The sequence below is a fragment of the Ips typographus genome, linkage group LG2 (genome assembly GCF_016097725.1).
Source record: "Ips typographus isolate SLU linkage group LG2, UJ_Ityp_2.0, whole genome shotgun sequence".
Classification (NCBI taxonomy): Eukaryota; Metazoa; Arthropoda; class Insecta; order Coleoptera; family Curculionidae; genus Ips; species Ips typographus.
Genome location: NC_138423.1, coordinates 16058531 through 16081388, shown reverse-complemented (window position 1 = coordinate 16081388; position 22858 = coordinate 16058531). Strand labels below are relative to the sequence as shown.

The window sequence follows — 22858 nt, the reverse complement described above, 5'->3', positions numbered from 1 at the left end:
TTTTTAAGAACCGAATATCGGCACCATGTGAGACTAATGGCATGTTTACTACAAAACCAGTTTATTTCCATACTGTTTCAGAGTAGGATACAGGTACATTAGTTTTGCTCTTCAAAAACGCTATAATTCAAATAAATAGTCCATTTTTGCTTTTGGTTCGAAGACTGACAAAAAAAAACATCTTCAAACGCAACTTGTGCAAGCAATTTCCAGTTTCAGTTAGTCTCCGGACACCCTGTAAGGTTCTATCAAATTATCAAACATAGGACTTGTCCTGAAAACTACTCAGGGTATGTAACAGATTATGTTGAATATACAACGGCATTCAAATACAGATTAGCTTAGTTCTGCTGATAAAGCTTGATTCAAGACTGAGACTGTTATATCCATTTTCCGGAAAATCGATACCTATTTTTCGTTTCGTTTCGACGTAATAATGAAAGAAAAAGGCGATACTAATAATGCTAATGAGATTCAACTCTTATGTATTTATAGAAAAATAGCTTAAACGCAAAACAACATCCTTATACTACATAATGAGAAAGAACAGTTTGATATTTCAAAAATCCAAAAATACATACGAAAAAAACATATTACATAGTCAACAAAACTATACTGTAAATATATGTCAACTACATTCTAGTACAAAATAAGTACAAAAATAAGGCCAATTTTTTGACCACAAAAGTTACTTTTCACTGCGTAAGTAATTATATTTCTTTTACTAAGCAACAGTTGTTAAATTTTACAACCAAAACGAACAAATTATACTGGCATATTGAACAAAACATACATTCTTTGGTCTATCAATGTGTGGTTGATAATTCTTGCTTATTACTTGTTTTGTTGCTAATTCATTGTTCCATAGTTTTCTCACAAAATACTAAATAACCATTTAAAACCTAATATCACATTCTAAGCGTCAAACATCAACATTGCTGTTTAGTAAAGAAGTAACATTAATATATTCTAGCTTAAGGGCCTGATTTATAGGTTAGAGTTAAACACCCCTATGATGTGTTAGATTTCAATGCTAATTTTAGAGTTTCACTCTAAAGTTAAACTGAGCCTATAAAACTGGCCCTCAGCAGGTGAATATGTACGTAAAACTATCATGTAAATAACGTTAAAATTGTATTAAACCTTTGATTTAGCACCATTAATGTGGTGCCGGCGTCTTGGGTTCACATTTTGCTTTTTTCTCTTCAAAACAAATACCGAAAAATTACTTCTGAAAGTCAAACCTATTTATTTACGCTTTGAAAACAACTTTTAACGACAATTTTCTCAGAACTATACATTATTAAGAAACGTACTAAAGGGAATTAGTGATTGATTATTGTGAAAAAAAACGCAATGTAATAGCAAAATTGCCGTCCACATACAGGGAGACTTAAATTCGAGTGACTATTGGAATATCATCAACTTTCTTATAAACATTTCATATTGCTCCAAACAAATGAGATAATGAACTTTACTCTATCTTATTATTTACTTTTTTGTGAAATTAAACATGGCATCAGCAGAATTGTCATAATCCATTTCGTTGGTAAGATACAGGGGGAAATTGACAAATATCACTTTTGAGGTACCCCCTGTGGTAACTTTTTGAAGAGGTGAAAACGGATTCTTATACATATTTTTCCGTAGAATCCAGTGACGTTGTTTGTTTTTTGTTGAAATCTTTCTTTCTGAAATTAAATTCTGACCTTGTTTGTAAAAATAGTTATATACAATTATATATTTTTGAAAAGCCCACAATAAGCGTAATAAAAATAAAAAATAATACACAGGGTGTTCCATTAAAAAAAAACATATGTTTATGTCATAATTAAAAAATGAAAGATTTCAGCAAAAAACAAACTATGTCACTGGATTCTACGGAAAAATATCTATAAGAATCCGTTTTCAATTTTCTTCTTTATCTTAACAATGAAATAGATTATGACAATTCTGCTGTCATGTTAAATTTCACAAAAAAGTAACACACTGAAAAGTATCTTTAAAAATAAGTGAGATACCCTACAAAAGTGTCGAAAATGGGACACCCTGTACATACATTATAAGCGTAAATTCTGAGTTTAGTATAAACTGAAAGTCGTTTTTGTTAGAGAGTGATTTATTATTATAAGAGTCGGTACTTTCACTTTAGGATAAGTTCATTCCAAGGCTAATTTCTATGAAAACTGTTCATTCAGATCCTACTATTGAACAATGCTGGTCTTTCTTTAGAATCAGAAGTGAAAATACTGGTACTCTTTCTAACTCCAAGTCTTTTTTAACTGGACATAGCCATATAAAAGCGGAAATGCTTACAGTTTTGTATCTGTTAAAGTCTTTGAAATTCCAACAGCCATTATTGACTTTTTTACTTAGTCTAAATATGGTACATCAAGTATATCATATTCCTACACATACTATCTAATCACAGCATGCATAAATCACAACATGTAGAATATCTCTAATTTTTTGGAGTCACAAAAGTACAACATACCACCAGATAACTTATTCTAAAGTGTTAATGGCAAGATTTCATATTGCATTAATATGAAGTGATGTTATTTGGTTAGTCACATCCAATACAGCATTTTTTTAAATGTGATATATGACCTTAGTTGAAGTGAAAAGTATTTCAAAAACCACCTATAAAGTAAGTGTAACAAGGTTCACTAATTTCCTAAAAAAAATGAAAAGATTGATTTCTTAGCTACAAGCTAAAAAGCTTGTTAGTTTGTATACCAAAAGTTGCTTTTGTAAACCATTTAACAAAATCAATATTAAACTTAACTTTTTTGAGCTACGGTAAAACTGTGTCTTCTACTAAGTAACGGTAACTTTAGTTATGTAAATGTAAGACAGTTTGTATTTAAAATATGTCTTTTTTTGAGCATTGGTGCCTAAGTTTAACTCCATAAACATCAGTAACATGTGCTAAGCAACACAGCTTAACTACCAAAAACAAATTAAAAAAAAAACTAAACTAAAAATGGAAACAGAAAGATCATAACGTATATTTACAAGTTTCAGTCTTGACTTTCTAGACATAGAGCGTAACCAAAACATTTTTAAAAACTTAACTGTACCTGCCTTTGTTTTATTTACCCTGTTATGAACTAATTTAGATACTTTCGGTACATCAAAAATGCATTAACAAAATAGTTAATTAAAAACTGAATAAAGTGGCAATAAACCATTGTAAGAATTGGTTTTAGTTTGGTACACCATAAAATATTTTGGATAGTACTCACAGTCGAAATATTTAACATAAGTTTCATTGTTATGAGCTAAAACTGTGTCATAACCGTGTGAAGGTAAACAGAGACTGCCTTCTTCTTTACTGACTAAGACATTCTGCACTAAAACGTCCACTACAAACATGGCTCTAATTGGGCCATTTAACTTTGAGCTGTGTTTACAAGCTTTTTCCGGATGTATTGAGAAATAAACGCCAGGGCCAAATTTAAATCTTTGCCCTGTAAGGATGTTTTTTTTTAAATAATTCACTGTGAATTACACTTTAAATTGCTAGTTGATAATTTCTTACCGAATCGCCAATCAAAGTTTCGCTCGCAAATGGAGCTGACGTTTTTCACCGAAGTGTCATGGTACAAAGTCAGGATGTCAAGTTTACCTCGTCTGTCATAGTCATCTAATCGGTGCCGATACTTAGCCCATAAAAGAGGGTTTTGCACTCTATAAATGCCTTCAACAGAGTGATAGTAATTTCCAGACAATGCCGATCGGACTTTCATGAATTCTTCAGAAAAGGGTACTAATTGGACTGCTAAGTACCTATTAAAAATAACCGCATTAAGATCTGTTTTTTCCTCAGTTATTTAATTTCAAAGTATGGTTTTAAGGTATTGCTTTGGAGTGACAAAGATAGAGTTAATAAAGAGATATCTTATTTATCACAACAGAATTTCATTGAGAAGCAAATTAGTGGTTTATTTTGTCTTTTCAGTTCATTTTTCTTTTCAGTATTTATGAAAAATTCAAATCAAAGTGGAGCCTGGCATTTTGATATGTTTTAACCGTTTTTTTTGAGGGATTTTATTTTTTTATAGCTTATGGCAATCTTTGTGAAGGAACAGGTAAATATCCCTAGAAGCTTTTTGTTAAAATACAGTACTGTATAATATGTGGTCTTGAGTTTGTATGTATACAGGGTGGTCCACCACAAACCATTAAGTTTTTTAAATAGAGAACACCCTTATTTTTAGAATTTCTGTACCGTGTTTCTCGTGTAAACTTAGCGCTAGCTTGTATTAAGTTACTTATTTGAAAAATTGATACTTTTCAAAATAATCACAAATAAATGACTTTTGTCCATGACCAATCAATAATGTACTAATATTCAGTTGACAGAAGCTAAATGAGGGTCATATAACGTCAGAGTGATTAATGAGGGGGATTAATGAATCATTATTCCCTCCCGACCTAATAAGGGCGGTCGCCCACCAAGGATTCATCAGGCAGCAAACATGCGGGCCGCATTCGTTTTCAAGCTCCATAGAGGAGGCAGAGCGTTTTTGACGTCACGATGACGAAATTTGGCAAAACCATAGATTGACCAATTGTCAAACTACGTCATTGTGACGTCAAAAAAGCTCTGCTCGCTCCATGGAGCCTAAAAACGAATGCAGCCGCGGTATTTGATGTAGACATCCACTTCACAATTCCACCGCAGTAACACAGTACAGGAGTTTGCCAAATCATTAGGTATATTCCATGATTTATATTTGAAACATTATTGGTGTAAGGAGGTCCTTACTTCTGTGGTTCGCCAAGTTGACGTGGGGTGCGTTTAGAAATATAGGTATACAATTCACATCATGCTGTTATGTAAATAAATTGTACACGTGACCCATGTTTTCCCCAATTCCGTCAGGATGCGTACACCGACGGGAATTCTAAACGCGACCCTGATTGTATCAAGTTTGACATATCAGTTGTTTTGGCGCATTTCAATTTTATTTCGGTACTTCTACCATAATTTGATCAATTGTCAAATTACGTCATTGTGACGTCAAAAAAGCTCTGCTCGCTCCATGGAGCGTGAAAACGAATGCGGCCTAAAATTGCGTTTCGTGAGTATTAATGGTAAAGTAGGTTGTGCATTATATCATTATGACACTCCATCAAGCCTGCCTGACAAATTTTACGTCACGACACGATGGCGTAATTTGACAGTTGACCAATGCATTGTTTTGTTCAATTACGTCATCGTGACGTCTGATTTGCCGGCCTTGTCAAACGCATGCACCGCCTGCTTTGGTGCTATTCAAGCAAAACTATCTTCCTCCTGTGTATGATTATTTCAAAAAGGATTAATTTGTAAACTGATACAAATTGCCTTAATTTTAGAGGGAGAACAAGAATAAAATTATAAAAATAGGGGCCACTTAAACATCTTTTTTAAATTAATTTTTTGAGTCCAATTTTGAACCACCCTGTGTTATTTTTCTAGACGTTTTCCCGCACCCATTGTTAGTTAGGACCCTGGTTAGGACCAACCTTGCTAAACATATAAAAACCAAGAAAATATCTCAGAAATATTAACAGATAGGTATATGACATTATACATGAAATATTTCTAGTATTCCACATAAAATCATAATAATTTTGAAAATATTTTACACAAACTGCCCCCCTCCACTTCAGTGCAGTACCAAATTTTCCAAATTAAGATAATTACAGTTTGTCTGAAATGGATTGCAGTGGTTCATGGTGGACCACCCTGTATTTCATGTGTATAAAATAATTTTTACCCCAAAAACTTTTACTTTTTAACAATATGATATTTATAAGCTTAGAAAATTATTGAGAATGATTCAATCATTTTTTTAATATTGAATTAAATTTTTAGTGTAAAGAACTTACTAAAACCACTATTTCTCCAGGTATAATTGCATTTATGACTATATCTAGATGATATAAAGACTACTAAATACTAATACACCACTTACCGCTCCTTGGAATCCATATCTGTCCATATAGGAGGAGTCATATTCAGTATATCTTGATAATTCATTTTTTTTGTACTATTCCAAATGCCAAAAACTTGATGAGTTTAGTGGCTTTGCTTATTGTCTCCTAGTGGCCGATTTCCCTCCTTTTTTTCTAAACTCCTATATGTCCTATAGTTCACCATAGGTCTTGTCTTTAGGGAAGTGTACAATAAAAATTGTGAACATAACACCTGTTGGGAAGTAAATACTAGCAAAAATCTTAGATTTTAATAAAAAATTAAATATGGATATCAAAAATCAAAATTTTAAGTTTTTGAAAGGCGAATTCCGAATTCCCTTCAAAACTTTTCAAAATATATAAATTTAACCTATTTTCACACTGAAATGTCAAAAGAACTAACGGAAACTTAATCATATACCTTCAGAACGTCATATACATAAGAGTATAAAGAAGAAAAGGTGAGTGGTGTCGCTATTGCAGTTATTTAAATTTCCCTTATCCCCGGTTCTAGTACGAGGCTTCCGCAGTGAGTTTATAGTTTAGAGTTACGGTTTTCTTTATTGCTATAATTAAAGTTGTAATGATAAATAATTTTTAAAACCATAGACCATCAGAAAAGCGCCACCCCAGTGCGTCTGAGTCGTGCGATTCGCTGGATCTCATCTAACAGAGGCATGGCATAGGTTTAGAACCCTGTTGCCATCCATGCTGGAGGAGGTCCAGCAAATAATCAATGACCTGGAAGATATGAAGTGGTTGTGGTGGGACCGGTGGTAAGTCTGGCGGTGGAGAGGATTGCCTTCACGGGAAATCGTGAGGAAATCCTAAGGCTGCAGTCATATTACAAGACCTTGGTTCGTAATTACTTGAGCTTCTTCTCCTTGAGATATTGTGAAGAATGTCTCAAAAGATTATGCGCCTTGTGACTGCAGCCATCATCCCACCGTCAGAAGAGATACCACGGCTCCCACCACAACCAGTTCATCTTCCAATAAGCCAGATGAGATGTTACTTGACGAAGAAGCTCTACAATGGCAAATAAAAAAAAATCAGAGTCAGTGTCAGACGCCTAAGACGGTACCACCCGGCGCTCCGCTCCAACCGTCGAAATTCGAAAATATATTTTGACGTTAACGTGTCGAAAAATAAAATCGCGACGTAATGTCCAAAAATATCGAAAATTCAAAAGTGAGGCTAAATTTTTGTAATTCCCAGAATTTTGACCAATCAAACGTATACAACAAAAGACACAATACAAATACGTTTGGCAACACTGGTTGACAGCACTGAAGATTGACGTTTGACAAGCCTGCCTCTCCCTAAGTCAGCTGACTTGTCTATGGTCAGGTGACAGTTCTTTTTATTCATTGAATTATAGAATAAATTCAATTATTAATAACTTTTGATTAATTTCTCCTTTTTGGTGTTTTCAACTGAAACAATGGCTTTACACAGTGCAGTCAAAGGAAAATTGATCTCAGTTATTGGGGACGAGGTAACATACATTAAAAACAAAAAATACAGGTTTACATATATTTTTCTTAGGACACTTGTGTAGGCTTTTTGTTGGGAGGTGTGGGAGAAATCAACAAAAACAGGCACCCCAATTTCATGGTAGTCGATAAAAGTAAGTAATCTACCCTAATTTGAGCTGCAAAGTGTTGGTAGGTATATGAGTGAAATCTTTTAGACACAGCAGTGAGTGAGATTGAAGAATGTTTCAAACGTTTTCTTAAAAGAGATGATATCGACATAATCCTGATCAACCAGAATGTTGCTGAAATCATAAGACATGTAGTTGATAGCCATAATAGCCCTCTGCCAGCTATTTTGGAAATTCCATCTAAGGATCATCCATATGATTCTTCTAAAGATTCAATTTTGAGAAGGGCTAAGGTATACTTGTAGTTATATTATGTTAAATTACCTCAGCTCCTATTAATTTTTTTTATTCTATTTTTCAGGGTATGTTCAATCCAGAAGACATGGTGTAAACTCAAATGGCAAATATTTGTGTTTTAAATAGTATTATATCAATGTGTAGTTTTGGTCATACAGTGTACATATTGTTTACATTCCTTGAAAAATTCATTAACAATAATTGTTGAAGTGTTATTATTCTATTGCTTTCATTAATAATTGTAGAATTAAAAAATGTTTCAAAACTATATTTTACTTATTTTTATTATACTTTAGGATATGTACAATGGCAGCACTCAGCAGTGAGCAGGGAAACATCTATAATCCCTCATCCCTCTGAGTTGAGTGCTGCATGTGCTGAGTGCTGCAATCAGGGATGTAAAATTTCCGGAAAATTGAATTTATGGAAATTTTTCAGAAAGTTTTCGGTAATTTTCCGGAAAAAATTGGAAAATCTGAAAATTCAAAAATAATTCGTTTTTAATTAATTGTACAGCAATCCAATATCAATTCAAATAAAGTTTAATCTACTTTTAATCATTATGTCTTAAATTATCTCGGAATGCATGATGTTTGACAATAACAATGACAAGTTTGCCAGTTGTTTTCCTTATTAAGGAAAATTGTCATTTAAGTATGAAGTAATTTAATTTTTCGGTAAATTTCCAAAAATAGAAATTTTCCGACCCGAAAATTACCGCTTTTGGCGCTTTTACATCTCTGGTTGCAATCACTGACACCTGTCAAATTACGTAATTTCGTCATTATAAATGACTGAATCACTACACTCCGAATAGTGCCATCTTACTCTACCGCACTGAAAAAAATCAAAAAAACACCACTTAGTCCAAATTTCTATTGGGACTTCTTTCCAAATTCTAATCAGCAAACTGCACAGTAAAAGAAAAGATGGAGAATTTGAGGTTATGTGAAGTTAAATGTGTGGTTATGTCAGCGCAATGTGTTTGATTTTCAAATTTTAAATATTAATAAATATCCCGCAATTTATAATAAACTAAAAAGCTGAGATTACTGAAAAGAACACGTTTATTTTAATATATTTTAAACAACAGCCTGGCATATACTTTCAGGTAATTTTTTCATTTTTTAGTAGGTAGGTACTTGAATTTATGGACATTTTCATACCAAAATACCTAGTCAAGTGGTGATACTTTGATAAAAGCTAACTGTAATGTGTGTGATATAGCATACTAGCAGAGCAATTCTAAAAAAATGTCTTTTGTCAGTTTTAACCACTAAAGTTTACCACTTTAGTACCTACAGCATCTTACCTTTTTAGGTATTTGTTGTTGTTGTTAGAGTAAAATTACATTTTCAGGAATTGCATAATTTCCAGTGTAAGGCCCCAGTAGAGGCACAGTTTCATAACTCATTTTTTTAAATGTACCTATATTGTTGCATTTTTGGATTGTCCTTTTGATTTTAAGAAAGATTTGTTAAATCCATCAAACATATATTGAACTTAGAGGAAAATCTTCGTGAAAGGTTTATTTTTTCTTGTACAGTTATTTATATTATATTCTCACTAAACATTTCATTTTTTATTTATGTTAGGATTAGTTTCAACAGCTGGCTATAGGAGTACCAGTGGTAAAGTAATTAAGTAAGCTATTTAAAAAAAATATATATATTCTTTTGAGTTTCTATGTTCTATACTTATTATTACACCTGCCCTACATACCCTTCTTTTGATAATCAAATAGGTTATTAAATACTAACGAGGGGTACTGTCACATCAGAATAATTTTATACCAAAGATAACTTCTATAGAAAGTGTCAAACTAAATGCTACTATTGGTCAATTTTATCATTTCTAAGTAAATTATCCTAAAAATTTCAGCAGTGAAATTCCATTTCTCATTAAATCATTTGATATTGTTGCAACCAAAAATTTGATTAAATCTAATTAAAATTGCATATTCCCTGAAGTATTTTTAAAGCATGCTTGACCAGGTAATTCAAGAATACCATGGACAATTTTGATAAAATAAGTGGGCTGGTTTCTAATATACCATTAAAAGCAAAATTATCAACATCCACTGATGTCAAATGTTGAAACACAGACAAACATGTATCCAGATATCACCCAACCTCATTATGTTGTTTAACAAAGAATGTTTTGAAATTATTTCAACTACCAAATGCAGTGGATTAAAACGCAACAAACTTGCAAAACATTTTTCTATACCTGCTAAACAATGAAAAAATTAACTGTCTTAATTATTTCCATAATCATGAATAAAGCAATATAGTTTGCTAATATTTTTATGACACCTCCACTCAATGATAATACAATATTATGTATCTATAAATATGGGATACATACCAATTTATTGTATAGATTAAGTAAGGAACAGGAAAACACAAATGTAGAGATTTGATTTAATTTGCTGTCTCACTGTGTCATTGCTCATTGAGTTTCTAACACTACAACATTTTATTTAAACAATACAAATTAGTATTTTTCTTCAGATACAAAATTACTACCAAACAATGACTGGAAAAAATATGGTGCAAAGTCCAACAGAGGACCAACTAATTACTCCTGTTGATCCAACATTAAATCTACCCGGAGATGATACTGTTGTTAATGAGAAAATAAAAATGAAGAAGCACATGGGCCTTTTGGAAGGAATTGCTATAATTTTAGGAATTATTTTCGGATCAGGTGATTGATTAGTTGTGTGTTAATGTAAAGCTCTATTTTGATTATATAAATCTATCTTAGGAATATTTATATCACCTCGTGGAGTGATTCAAGAAGTGGATTCGGTAGGTTTTTCTTTAGTGGTTTGGGTGCTTTGTGGTTTGCTTTCCATGGTCGGCGCTCTATGCTACGCAGAGTTAGGCACCTGTATACCCAAATCGGGGGGCGATTATACTTATATAAACGAAGCCTACGGCTCTATGCCGTCATTTTTATATTTGTGGGCGGCTAATGTGATTTTTGTGTGAGTAGTTTTATCAACCATCACTCGCACTTGCTGGTTATTATATTCTAATTTATTTTTGGGTCAAATAATTCATCTCTGTCACAATACCATTCTAATTTTTCATTGTAGGCCTACTACCAATTCAATTATGGGGCTAACATTTGCTAAATACGTTATACAACCATTTTTTCCAGAGTGTGATATGCCCGATTTAGGAGTCAGATTGGTAGCTGCAGCTGTCATTTGTAGGTTTAATGTAGTAATGCTTAAAACCCGAGGAGTAGACCGCCGATAATTTTTTGTACACCAAAATGCCTTTTTGCATACAAAATACCTTGAAATGCCTTTGAAATACCTCACAATGCTTCTATTATTGCTCAAAATGCCTCATAGTGATAATGCCTTAAAAGTGCCTCAACTGCCTTGAATTACATCAAAATGCCTTTAAATTATTTAAACTGCCTCAGGATACCTTCAAATGTTTACACATTTGTGGCATTCTTAAATTTAGTTATAAGTCCCCTGGTATTGAGATAATGATAAATCTTGATGACATACACCCTTGAAATTATTTTTTTTATGGTCACGTGACAGTTTTTAGGTTTGATTAAGTAGCACAATTTATACTTGACAATTGATTATTGTCAAAACGTTACAACGTTACTACAAGAATAACTTACTCTACTTATGTGTACCAGATGTTGAAAAAGTGAGAAAACATACCTTTTTCAACATCTGGTACACATAAGTAGAGTAAGTTATTCTTGTAGCTCCTGAAGATGGCCATTTATATGTCCGAAACTAGTAGAGCAGACCTTACCCTTTGAAGGTTGAAATAAAGTATTGTGGAGACGACTGCGTGTCATTCCCTTCTTTTTGAAATTAAATTTAGACTATTTTAGAGAGTTGTAAAAGCTGAAATTGCAAGAGACACATCACGTGACTTTGATTATGCCATTTTAGAGCTTGCAACACTGTCGAAGCCAACTGACACCTGTCAAAAGCAATCACCTGACTTTAAAATGTAATTTAAATGTTGCTCATTTGGTAAATTAAATGTAGACAGTTGTAAAAGCTGAAATTGTAAAATCTACGTTACGTGACGTTAATAATACAATTTTGAGCTTGCAACACTGTAAAAGCCAGTTGACACCCGTCAAAAACAGTCACGTGACCTTAAAAATGTAGTTTAAACATTGAATTGTTGAAAAATTGGTAAATTATTATAATAATTTGTTATGAATATTGTTTCAACTCAATATCATGTAACAAAGATTTTACCATACTAATTACATGTACCTATGCTGTTCTGTTCAATTTTCAGTCAATTTTGTTATATTGATACACTAGATTGCCTACTGCAATCACAAAACATTTTGAAATATACAGACAATGCCTCAAAATACTCTCAAATGCCTTGTAATACCTCACAATGCTTCGTAATAATGGGAAAGAGCCTCATAATACCTCGAATGTGTACACCAAATTACTTCGGCGATCTACCCCTCGCTAAAACCCTATAATGAGTGTAATTTTTTTTAGGTTTTCTGACTTTCCTTAATAGCTACAATGTTAAAGTTACTGTAAAGCTTCAGAACATTTTCATGTTCTGTAAAATTGGTGCCTTGGTATTGATAGTACTTATAGGAGTAGTATGGATGTCTTTAGGTAATATAGAAAATTTTTCAAACGCTTTCGCCCATACCACACATAATCCGGGCAAAATTGCTAAAGCGTTTTATAGTGGGATTTTTTCATATTCTGGATGGTAGGAAGTAAGACTTTCCTCGTTGCGCACCCGATTAAATTTCTCTGTTTTGTTGCAGGAACTATCTGAATTTTATGACTGAAGAACTGCAAAATCCGTTTGTGTATGTGTGTTTTTCTAGTGTGATAAATACATTTTGAAGTAGATGAATACAACGCAGAACAGCAAATGTTTACATATGGTATATTTTTAGAAACCTACCACGGGCCATTTATATATCATTACCCCTAGTCACTGGTATTTATGTACTGGCAAATATGGCTTATATGTCGGTTTTGACGCCGCAAGCTATTGCGTCAACGGATGCTATTGCAGTGGTTTGTAGTTTTTTTTTAAATTCAACTTTCTCTTTTAATCTTTGACTAGATAGTCAAATTATTCTTGGATTTATTACCATTAGTACTAGTTTATAGTAAATTATATATTTTTCTTTATTTTTTTGGTAGACTTTTGGTAATGCTGTATTAGGAAAATACAGTTGGATCATTCCAATTCTAGTGGCAGTGTCAGCGTTTGGTGGGTTGAGCGTTCATATAATGTCTTCCTCTAGAATGTTGTACGCAGGCGCTCGAAACGATCAATTCCCCGCTATGCTAGGTCACTTAAATATGAAAACATTAACACCAGTTCCAAGTTTATTGTTTTTGGTGAGTAATTTTCGTTTTGTATAATGCAATTTTAGGAATTTAGTAAAAAACTATTTCATATTACTTTAGTAGCAATTTTATTGATTGGATCAAATGTTTTTAGAACACTCTGTCTCTTTTAATGCTGTGCTCCAGTGACATCCAACTTCTTATTCACTATTGCACAATAGTCGAGACTTTTTTCGTTACTTTATCAGTCTCTGCAGTTTTGTATCTAAGGTAAGATTTTATTTGTTACTGTAACATAATTTAAACCTTAAGATTAGTTGTGACAAGTGTTCCCTTTAACTTAACAAACCATACTTTGTCATAAAATGATTTTTGATATTATTAACATATTACACACCAAACTGCTATGTGGTTCTCATCGAATATTATTTTCGCAGATGGAAATATCCGCAAATGGAACGACCAATTAAGGTTCACCTATCTGTGCCTATAATTTTTGTCATCATTTGCATATTTCTGTTGATTCTACCAGTTATTGAGTCTCCTTTAGTGCTTCTGGGTGGAATATTGATAACGTTAAGCGGTGTGCCTGTTTACTATTTTGGAATAATGCAGGATCAAAAAACAAAAAAGTTGGACAGTTTTATGAGTAAGTATGATCATTACCAACACTCAACGGGAGAGAGATGATATTATACAGAGTGGTCTACCACAATCCTTTGTGGAAAAACCGCAATGATTCTGAAAATGTGGTAGTATACTGAAGTCGATGGGGGCAGTTTATCTAAACTATTTTAGCATTTATTTTTAAACTATTTAAATGAAACTTGTATTATATTTTTGTATTTTTCGATTCTAGGACAAATTCTAGACAAATTTTATGTATAATATCGTGTGAAATTTTCCATTTGCATTACCAAAAAATTAGTACTTTTCGCATATCAAAAAACATGTTTTTCTTGGTTTTTGTGTTTTTTCGTGTTCAGCAAGGATGGTTCTCAGAGTGGGTGCAGAAAATGGTCTAGAAAAGTGATACAGGATGGTAAAAAATGAGCTTCAAAAAATCAATTTTAAACAGTGAGAAAAGTCAAGCTTTTCAAATGGAATATTTAATACTGCCTACTTTTCCATTAATGCTCGCGAAACGGCATGTTTGTTTTTTTTGTGATTAAATCAAAAAGTATCAATTTTTCAAAAAAAAAATTACAAACTTGCTCTAATTTTAGACGGGGAACAAGATAAAATTATAAAAATTGGGGTGTTCCATTAAAAAAACTTGACTTTTCCAACTTTTAAAAATACATATTTTAAAGCCAAATTTTTGACCACCCCGTATTATAATCATTGAGGTTTTTCTGCACCCACTCTTAAGACCAACCTCGCTTATCACGACAAAACGCAAAAACTGAAAAAAAAAACAGTTTTCTGATATGCAAAAAATACAGTTGTTGTAGGTATTGTAAATGTCAAATTTCACATAAAACGGTAAATATCTCAGAAAAGAATATAGATAAGTACACGACGTTATATATGAAATATGTCAGAAACAATATACAGAGTGTTTCATTTAAAATAAGCGAGTTGGTAACCAAATTTTCAGAAATATGGTCATTATTGTTTTTCACAGGGTGGTACTTTTCCACGTAGCATACACTTTTTCCTGAACCACCCTGTGTTTTTCACCGTGCACACTTGGCATTACCCGCTAGTTAGTGTTTTTCCATAATGAATTAGGGGCGGTTTGTGGTGGGCCACCCTGTATTTATTTCATATCTGTAAAACGTCAACTTTGAGTGAAAGTGAAATTATGTTCGTTACAGGAAAAGCGACAATTATTTCTCAAAAGCTGTTACTATCAGCACACGAAGATGAATAATTAAAGTTTTACTGAAGAGGGTTTAAAAGATGTTATTTTTTGTCTTCTTATTCAATATTTGAATGGTTATTTAATAGATGCATTTAAATTGGAGATTAAATAAGTAATTACACTTTTTGCAAGAAGCACTATATTCTGAATCATTTTATTTTTATTGTATTAAATTTGTATTTTTTTTAGAGTAGGTGTAATTATTTTTTTGTGTTTAGATTGAAGTTTTATTTATTTCTTATTAATGTCTATCTATATCGACGCATTTCTCTACATTAGTGCTTGTCAAGGTATAGGCACTATAAGGTTAACCAAGAAAACAGGTTTTTCTTCAAAAATTGTCATCACAAAAATATTTGTTTTCAATGAACCTTAATATTTTAAAACGCATTTCACCAGATGTTGCTGCTAGTAGTGTAAGCATTTGTTCTATTATGTGTATTGTAGTTTTTTTGTGTTTAACTAAAAAATATGCTTAATAAGTGTATTTTCTTTATCATTTCAACTTTGTCTTGTTAGGTTTTGTAAGCTTTTCATAAGTAATTAAACTAAACTAAACAGCTTGTACAGAATGTGTCAGGACTACAATAGAATTAAAATTTAAAAGGAATACAATGTTGGTTCTGTACTTTTAGTTTAACCATGAGATTTTTGGAGATACAAAAATGTAGTTTGAGCTTTTTTGTACTTATTATGAAATTAGAAACTTGTCTCGATAAGAATGAACTGAAACTTTATGTTCACGTCCATTGTAAAGGTCCGAAATTATGTTCCTAACTGTCTTTATTTTTACTTTTTTTTGCTCAATAAATACAGGGCAGGGCGTCTCTAAATAAAGTTTCCAAACTATACCTATACAAGGGTGTTACAAATTCGATGCATTAGCATTGCTATCTCACAAACTATAGTTGATTAGTTAAATTTAGGCAAAGTTGCTCATTTTATTGCTAAATAATTTGGTGAAAAAAATTCAAAAACCGAAAAATCAAATTTCTATTTTATTTTTTTTACCACTTTATTATTGATTATTTTGGAAAATCTTTCTTGTCAAAAAATATGTGTTTGGAATTCATGTCTTGTCATAATGAGTAGATAATTTAGTTTGATATGATTTGATAATAAGGTTTTGCTCTTTTTAGCACTAAAAATAAAGTTTAAGCTGTTTTATCAAACCTCGAATTCAAACATGTGAGTATCTGAAAAATTAATAATTAACCAAAAAAATTTTTTTTTAAACGAATTAAAAGTACCCTAAGAAACTCTTTTTCAAAGGAGCAATGAACCTAATTATTAAATGATCATCAAACTAAATTATCTACTCATTATGACAACATATCAATTTCAATTGCTATTTTTTTACGAAAATGTTCAGCAATAAAATGCGCAACTTTGCCTCCATTTAACTAATCAACTATAGTTTCTGAAATAGCAATGCTAATGCATCGAATTTGTAACACCCTATATAATACTAATAATAAAAGACTAGACAGGGATATAAACAAGCAGGTGTTAAGGAATAAAAGGTGAATTTTTGACCACTTTCAATACGGTTTGGAAATATTATTGTGTGACGTTCTGTATAAATATTTTTTTAAGAACCCAATCGATATTTTTGCTCATTTTTTAATACACTGTGTCCCAATTTGCTTTTACATGTATTGGGATCTCGAAAACGGTAAGAGCTACAGAGTCGGTTAAATGGGGAAAGTTTTAGAGAATTTTATGTAAAATTTATTTCCGGTTTCCAAATTAAATTATCTTTCTCCGTTTTCCGGAAAATTGGGAAAACGTCAGAGGCTGCATTTTAAACACTCTTTAACAAAGCCAAAGAGAGTTTTGGAACTAAGATATTATTAAGGCACTGTTTTACTTAGAACACGATGACGTAAACTCTCTTTGGCTTTGTTAAAAAGTGTTTAAAATGCAGCATCTAACGTTTTCCCAATTTTCCGGAAAACGGAGAAAGATAATTTAATTTGGAAACCGGAAATAAGTTTCACATAAAATTCTGTAAAACTTTCCCCATTTAACCGACTCTGTAGCTCTTACGGTTACAGAGATCCCAATACATGCAGAACCAATTTAGGACACACTGTATTGTTTCCTATGGACTGTTGTATACCTACTAATATGTATAATTTATTTCGTAGCTTATAGTATTAATTTAAATAGGATGTTTGTATAGTATTTAAAGAATCTAAAATTATTTTGGTAAGGAAAATGTAAGTGTCAATAAAGCTTTCTTCCCCAATTATATAGCTTTTTTGTTTTTAGTTTATTAAATTTTAATACTATACAGAGTGAACCGTAATAGCGTTACCGACGTAGCACACATACCCGTAACAAAGTCGAAATAGGTGATTTTTCAAAAATAATATTTTCTGCAGTTTTTGAGACTCCATAATTAATTTTTTACAAACCTGTTGTTACTATGGACACTAAAACGTTTGTTTTGCGTCACGCTGTAACAATACAAACAAAAAGTAGTCCGTCGTTGAGTAGGTGAGAAGCAGAAAGGTTCATCAACTTTGTGTTCAAATATCATTTAAACGAAATAATTATTATAAGAAGAAGATAAGTAATTGAAATTGACTTATCAAAATTATAATGCAGCGTTCATTCTCAATTGTGCATGTAAGTCACTCCAGTATACCGCCTAGTGAATTGGAGTTTTAATTAAATTCAATGCAGGATGATGACGATCTGTTAGGTAACCATCACTCTGATGATGATAAATTTGAGCTAAAAACCGAATTCTCCGACTCTGACGATCCCGAAAATGACGATATTAGTAAATTAAGCCCTAAAAAGTTACATAAACAGGTACTTTTTGTACTCTTTAGTCTGATGTGTATTGTACTAATTTTTCTCCAGCCTGTGCCTCTGGATAAAAAACCGGAAGCACTACCCAGAAGAAAATCTAGTGCAGGTCCTTCAGGCAGATCCAAAACGTTAGCCAACAAACACTCAAACTCTAGTGACAGTGATGTAAGCGACAGCGAAAGAAATACAAAAAAGTTGGCAGGAGAATATGATCCACGACAGTTTGAGAATTTGCAAGTTGATGCGGAAATTGCTGAAGTATTCGAGTATATCACACGGTAAATTGATAATCAATTTTCAAAAGTGATTTCTAACTAATAAAAAAAAAAAACAGATACACACCTTCAAAAATGACAGCAGATTACAAATTCAAACCTTTTATACCGGAGTTTTTACCAGCGGTGGGAGATATAGACGCTTTTCTCAAAATTATTCCCCCAGAAACTACTCTCTCTGGGGATATTTTTGATGAGAACATTCTGCAATTGGGATTGTTGGTCCTGGATGAGCCAGCAGCCAATCAGAGCGATCCAGCTCTGTTACATTTACAATTAAGAGCATCTAACGACGAATTAATAACTGGACACGCGCAAGGACATATTGTAAGTTGTGGCTTTCCGAAGCGTGAGTTTATTATTAAATAAATATTTTAAAGGTGGTAAAGAAAATTGATAATGTTGAAAAAAGTGCTAAAGTTATTGACAAATGGATTAAAGACGTTTCTCACTTGCACAAAAGCAAATCCTCCCCAGTTGTAAGATATTCTCAGTAAGTAACAATTATTCAACTAAACAGCAGAATTGTATTTTTTGATTTGTAGGCCTATGCCTGACATAGATGATCTAATGCAACAATGGCCTGAAGACCTGGAACAAAAGTTTAAAAACAGCGGTTTTCCTAAACCAGGTGAAAATCAGTCTTTGTCTGATTATGCGGACATCGTTTGCAATTATTTTCAAATACCTATCGCCAAAAATAAGGTTCAGTCTTTACATTTACTGTTTTGTTTGTACACCGCTATCAAACAGACTCAACTGTTTCAAGCACAAGCGTCTGCAAAAGAATCTAGTAAAATGGTTGAAAATCAACCTGAACCTGACCAATTAGTATTAGATTAAGATTATGTTTCATTTATTCTCAAAAAATGGACTTTCAGAAACTTGCTTTAGGTTGTTTAATTTCTTTAGGATATCTGCGACTCAATTCCAATTAATTAAAAAGATTTTCTTCGGTACGAGAAAATGCTTAAAATGTCCTTTCTTAGCAATGTTGTTTGCTAAACTAAAATAGTTAATTATAAGCTATTGGCTGTCTATGTCTATCTGTACGGACAGCAAGGCAGCCTTAAAAGCTGATTCAACGACGTCTGCGCTGGTGCTGAAGTGTAAGAAAACACTCTTGTCGCTCACGCGCATGGCCAAGGTACGTCTAACTTGGGTACCAGGGCACTCCGGTGATAAGGGAAACGAGGAGGCGAACAGGTTGGCTCTTCGTGGCTTCAAAGAGAGACCCGTAGGTCCCGAACCTATTGTAGGACTAGCCGGGGCGGTCGGAACCTCCATTTTGGACCGTATCTTCTGGCAAAGATCCGATATTGCTTGGGAGGAGGCATGCGGCAGTCGCGATGTCTCATGAGCTTCTTTCCAAGGAACAAGTCGAAGCCTCTGATGGAATTATCCAGAAAGGACCTCAGATGTGTGACGGGTCACTGTCAGATGAGAAGACACATGCACATTCTGGGTCTGTCGCTTGTGTCTAGAAGACTGGGAAACTCCGAACACGTTCTCACACAGTGTCCGGCACTTGCGACGATCAGAAAAGAGCTTTGGGGTAAGAGTGTGATCAACCCCTTAGATATTCAAGGTACCCGGCCAAGGAGGCTCTGCGGCTTTGTCAGGGCCACCGAACTGGAGGGGTACTAGCTTGTCAAGGGTCACAATAAGCTATTGTTAGAAGGGAGCCCATCTAACAATACTCATTCATTCATTCAAGCTATTGGCTCACCCTAAATAATTTATAATATTTTCTGGTCTGAGGGATTCAGTCTGTGGATACAAGCCTTGGAGTCAGTTGGAAATTTCCTGTAGGTTGTTTCGGTCCTCAAGGTTCTTAAATTTACTTTCCCAGCTCATTGTTGAACTGTTACGGTTTCCTTATCCCCTGACAAAATGCGGATATCGTCTCGACAAGTTTTCTCAAAATGTAAAATTACCTATTTGAGGGTGTTGCTATTCTACTTGACTTGTACCTCATTCTAAAAAAAAATTTTACGTATCAAGAAATGACAGGCAAAATGGTGTTTCAGGCCGCTATTTTAACCCTCCTGGAGCAAAAAAAAAAACTGAGAAAGCAAAGATAGAGCAGATTTCAAGCTTTCCAAAAATGTCCCCACATGAGCTGATTGATGACACCGTTTGGACGCTAGAGGACGTCAAAATTCTTTCACCCTAAAATCACATATTTTGGGACACACCTCGCTTTGACCCTAAATTACTCCCTTATTTGACAAGTTACGTCAAAATGTCATAGAAAACAAAAGATAGAGCAGATTTCAAGCTTTCTAACAATGCCCCTCCATGAGCTGATTGATGACACCGTTTGGACGCTAGAGGACGTCAAAATTCTTTCACCCTAAAATCACATATTTTGGGACACACCTTGCTTTGACCCTAAATTACTCCGTCAAATGATCAAGAATAACACTGCATTCAAAAATGCAAAATCCAATATGCCGCTCATAAAAAATGAAAGTTTGTTGGATGGGTTGTGAGAGGGATTATTGGAAAATCTCATTTTTGTAATTAGTATTAAAGCAATTTTTTTGTTTGTGTTGTTGTTTTAAGTTAACTTGTACGTTAGTAATCGGTGTTTCGTTGTTTTGACAATTTTTTTCCTTTCTCATACATGTTTTGTAAATTTTAATTTGTTTGCTGTTTGCTATTGGCGAGCCTAGGATAATTTTGTAGTTGCATAAAAAGAGCTGGTTTTTAGTGGAATTTCGTATCACAGGTATCACTCTACATTTATAAAACCGTATTGTCTGTCAAAATCTGAAGTTTTTTCTTTTGTTATATCGTTATTCAATTTAATTATAATTATTAAATAAATAACAAAAAAACTTGATACCATTTTGAATCGTTTAATATTCGTGGAAATGTTATTTTGACAATAAGATGCATACTTTAGTAAAAATGTTTTATCTACAACAGTTACATAATATCGTAATTTCGCACTATTTTCAGTGTCATAATGACCTTTATTAACGCACTAGTGCTTTTTTGAATCTATTACCGCACTAGTGCCTTAATAATCGGTGAACAATTTGTTTGTACATCTGGAGTCCTGTTGCCTCCACTATCTTACTGCTTATTAATATTAATATTAAAAGTAACTTTTAGTTAGATTTTTTTAAATTAAAAAACATGACATACAATTACATGAAAACTCAATTATTATTAGGATAAATATTAATGGTAAACTCTTTGCAATTGGATAAATTAATGCCAGATGTTGACATGCCTAACAAGTTGCTGGAAATATTTTTATTTTTTTTTAAATTTTTTTTTTCAATTAATCATTAAAATAATAATCGTTGTAGATAAAATGTTGTACGTAACATAAACTCAAATACAATATAATAAGAAATACTAAAATCGTGAATCAGTACTGGAACATAAAATTATTAGAAATTTGTGACCGTTCGGAAATAAAATCTTAAGTTTCACCGATAAAAATAGCAAATAAAAACAGTACTTTTATGAAACTTGGTGGATCGTAAATTTAATGGACCTAATAAATCGAATTCTTTATTGATACGTTATTTCAATCAATGTTTACGAAATAAGCGTAATATTATTTTTAATAAAAGTAAATTTTGTTTCTGTGATCACTTTTATACACGGTGAACCCAAAATATTTTTTGCGTTATGCAACTGATTTTTATAAATTTCCTAATAAAGTAAATAATATTTTTGTAAATTTCCATCTTAAGTTGAATCAAATTGGCTTTCATGACACTTTTTTTAGGTTAACGAGAACAGTAAAGTTTATTATTATTTTTATAGCAAATAGTTTGTGTCACAATTTAGTATTTATGATCATGAATGGGGTAATATACCAACATTGTAGCCTACGTAATCACAAGCTTGGTTGTGTTATGGAGGCTTAGAATTCCAATCAGGCTATAAAAACATTGCGTTATTTAGATATGTATGTTATTTATATAAAAAGCTTATATAAACAAGCTTGTAAATTAATTTAGGTACTAAAGTATTTAAAACTTTGATATAGTTCTTAATCACGATCACGCAACATCACGTAAATAAAAATAAACTGTATTAAAGAATTAATTAACTACATAATAAGTAACTTTATAATAATGTAACTTTATTAACGTTTTGTTTTTGTTGTTTAGTTATTTTAGTATTTGGTATTAGCTTTATAAAAGTGTAATGTATCAAGAACAGTAAAGAAGCTTTATTGATCAATGACAAAGTTTGAAAGTTGAAGGTAGTGTAATAGGGTGTGTTTAGCCTCAAGTTTAATATATTTTTTTACATTAGACATATTGTGACATTTTATATTAACATTTTCAAACTTTCTTTCTTTCTCAAGTTTTTTTTTGTATTTCTGCAATCTTTGCATACTTTTTCTATTTGCATGTTTCCATACACTCTTACATTTCTACATACCTTTACCTTTCCACATCCCTTTACGTTTCCTTTTCCTTACTCATCTACATACACTTCAATTATAGGGCGGGTAACCTCGGGTAACCCAATATTTACTTTGTTCTGTGAAACAATGTTATTGCTCAAATAAAACCAAATTTATGTTTTGTTTGTAGTCAAATATAAATAAAAACGTTATTTATTGGCATTCGGGTGGCAATATGTGAGGGTAAATATGATTTTTTTAAATGCGTGTAAATTGCGGGAGTAAAAAAATAAAAAAAGTT

General features: G+C 32.5%; 4 protein-coding genes and 2 long non-coding RNA genes across 7 annotated transcripts; 3 read left to right on the top strand and 3 right to left on the bottom strand.

The window, feature by feature from the left end:
- Positions 1 to 468: 468 nt before the first annotated feature.
- On the bottom strand, positions 469 to 6365 carry LOC145725010 (protein mono-ADP-ribosyltransferase PARP12-like). Its single transcript, XM_081973528.1, has 3 exons — positions 5970 to 6365; positions 3545 to 3792; positions 469 to 3473 (listed from the first exon to the last, which is right to left on the bottom strand). Exons 1-3 carry the CDS (start codon positions 6032 to 6034, stop codon positions 3160 to 3162), a joined length of 627 nt encoding a protein of 208 aa, XP_081829654.1. The 5' UTR covers positions 6035 to 6365; the 3' UTR covers positions 469 to 3159.
- Positions 6366 to 7301: 936 nt separating this feature from the next.
- On the top strand, positions 7302 to 8141 carry Vha14-1 (V-type proton ATPase subunit Vha14-1). The gene is made up of 4 exons (XM_081973530.1): positions 7302 to 7468; positions 7519 to 7600; positions 7664 to 7869; positions 7938 to 8141. The coding sequence occupies exons 1-4, from the start codon at positions 7415 to 7417 to the stop codon at positions 7965 to 7967; spliced, it is 372 nt and encodes a 123-aa protein (XP_081829656.1). The 5' UTR covers positions 7302 to 7414; the 3' UTR covers positions 7968 to 8141.
- LOC145725012 (uncharacterized) lies at positions 8053 to 8775 on the bottom strand. The gene is made up of 2 exons (XR_014177149.1): positions 8425 to 8775; positions 8053 to 8348 (listed from the first exon to the last, which is right to left on the bottom strand). It is a non-coding gene; the product is annotated as an uncharacterized LOC145725012 (long non-coding RNA).
- Positions 8776 to 8808: 33 nt separating this feature from the next.
- On the top strand, positions 8809 to 17332 carry gb (solute carrier family 7 member genderblind). Of its 2 annotated transcripts, none has more exons than XM_081973517.1 (11): positions 8809 to 8984; positions 10387 to 10582; positions 10643 to 10865; positions 10977 to 11092; positions 12390 to 12615; positions 12674 to 12718; positions 12809 to 12932; positions 13062 to 13262; positions 13366 to 13481; positions 13649 to 13860; positions 15032 to 17332. In XM_081973517.1, exons 2-11 carry the CDS (start codon positions 10408 to 10410, stop codon positions 15085 to 15087), a joined length of 1494 nt encoding a protein of 497 aa, XP_081829643.1. In that variant the 5' UTR covers positions 8809 to 8984; positions 10387 to 10407; the 3' UTR covers positions 15088 to 17332. The 2 variants fall into 2 exon arrangements, with proteins under 2 accessions (XP_081829643.1, XP_081829644.1); XM_081973518.1 differs by having other exon boundaries at positions 8809 to 9007.
- Positions 11042 to 11417, bottom strand: LOC145725013 (uncharacterized). The gene is made up of 2 exons (XR_014177150.1): positions 11280 to 11417; positions 11042 to 11223 (listed from the first exon to the last, which is right to left on the bottom strand). It is a non-coding gene; the product is annotated as an uncharacterized LOC145725013 (long non-coding RNA).
- A 126-nt stretch (positions 17333 to 17458) lies between the features above and the next one.
- On the top strand, positions 17459 to 19065 carry IFT46 (intraflagellar transport 46). Its single transcript, XM_081973522.1, has 6 exons — positions 17459 to 17712; positions 17770 to 17901; positions 17953 to 18179; positions 18236 to 18503; positions 18557 to 18669; positions 18722 to 19065. The coding sequence occupies exons 1-6, from the start codon at positions 17686 to 17688 to the stop codon at positions 19017 to 19019; spliced, it is 1065 nt and encodes a 354-aa protein (XP_081829648.1). The 5' UTR covers positions 17459 to 17685; the 3' UTR covers positions 19020 to 19065.
- Positions 19066 to 22858: the final 3793 nt, after the last annotated feature.

Coding starts and splice junctions, on each gene's coding strand:
- gb (XM_081973517.1), top strand. CDS start 10,408: ATGACTGGAAAAAATATGGTGCAAAGTCCAACAGAGGACCAACTAATT. Junction 10,583..10,642: donor AGGAATTATTTTCGGATCAG/GTGATTGATTAG, acceptor AATCTATCTTAG/GAATATTTATATCACCTCGT. Junction 10,866..10,976: donor GCGGCTAATGTGATTTTTGT/GTGAGTAGTTTT, acceptor TTTTCATTGTAG/GCCTACTACCAATTCAATTA.
- Vha14-1 (XM_081973530.1), top strand. CDS start 7,415: ATGGCTTTACACAGTGCAGTCAAAGGAAAATTGATCTCAGTTATTGGG. Junction 7,469..7,518: donor TCTCAGTTATTGGGGACGAG/GTAACATACATT, acceptor TATTTTTCTTAG/GACACTTGTGTAGGCTTTTT. Junction 7,601..7,663: donor TTTCATGGTAGTCGATAAAA/GTAAGTAATCTA, acceptor GAAATCTTTTAG/ACACAGCAGTGAGTGAGATT.
- LOC145725010 (XM_081973528.1), bottom strand. CDS start 6,034: ATGAATTATCAAGATATACTGAATATGACTCCTCCTATATGGACAGAT. Junction 3,793..5,969: donor GATATGGATTCCAAGGAGCG/GTAAGTGGTGTA, acceptor TATTTTTAATAG/GTACTTAGCAGTCCAATTAG. Junction 3,474..3,544: donor AAACTTTGATTGGCGATTCG/GTAAGAAATTAT, acceptor ACATCCTTACAG/GGCAAAGATTTAAATTTGGC.
- IFT46 (XM_081973522.1), top strand. CDS start 17,686: ATGCAGCGTTCATTCTCAATTGTGCAT. Junction 17,713..17,769: donor GTTCATTCTCAATTGTGCAT/GTAAGTCACTCC, acceptor AATTCAATGCAG/GATGATGACGATCTGTTAGG. Junction 17,902..17,952: donor CTAAAAAGTTACATAAACAG/GTACTTTTTGTA, acceptor ATTTTTCTCCAG/CCTGTGCCTCTGGATAAAAA.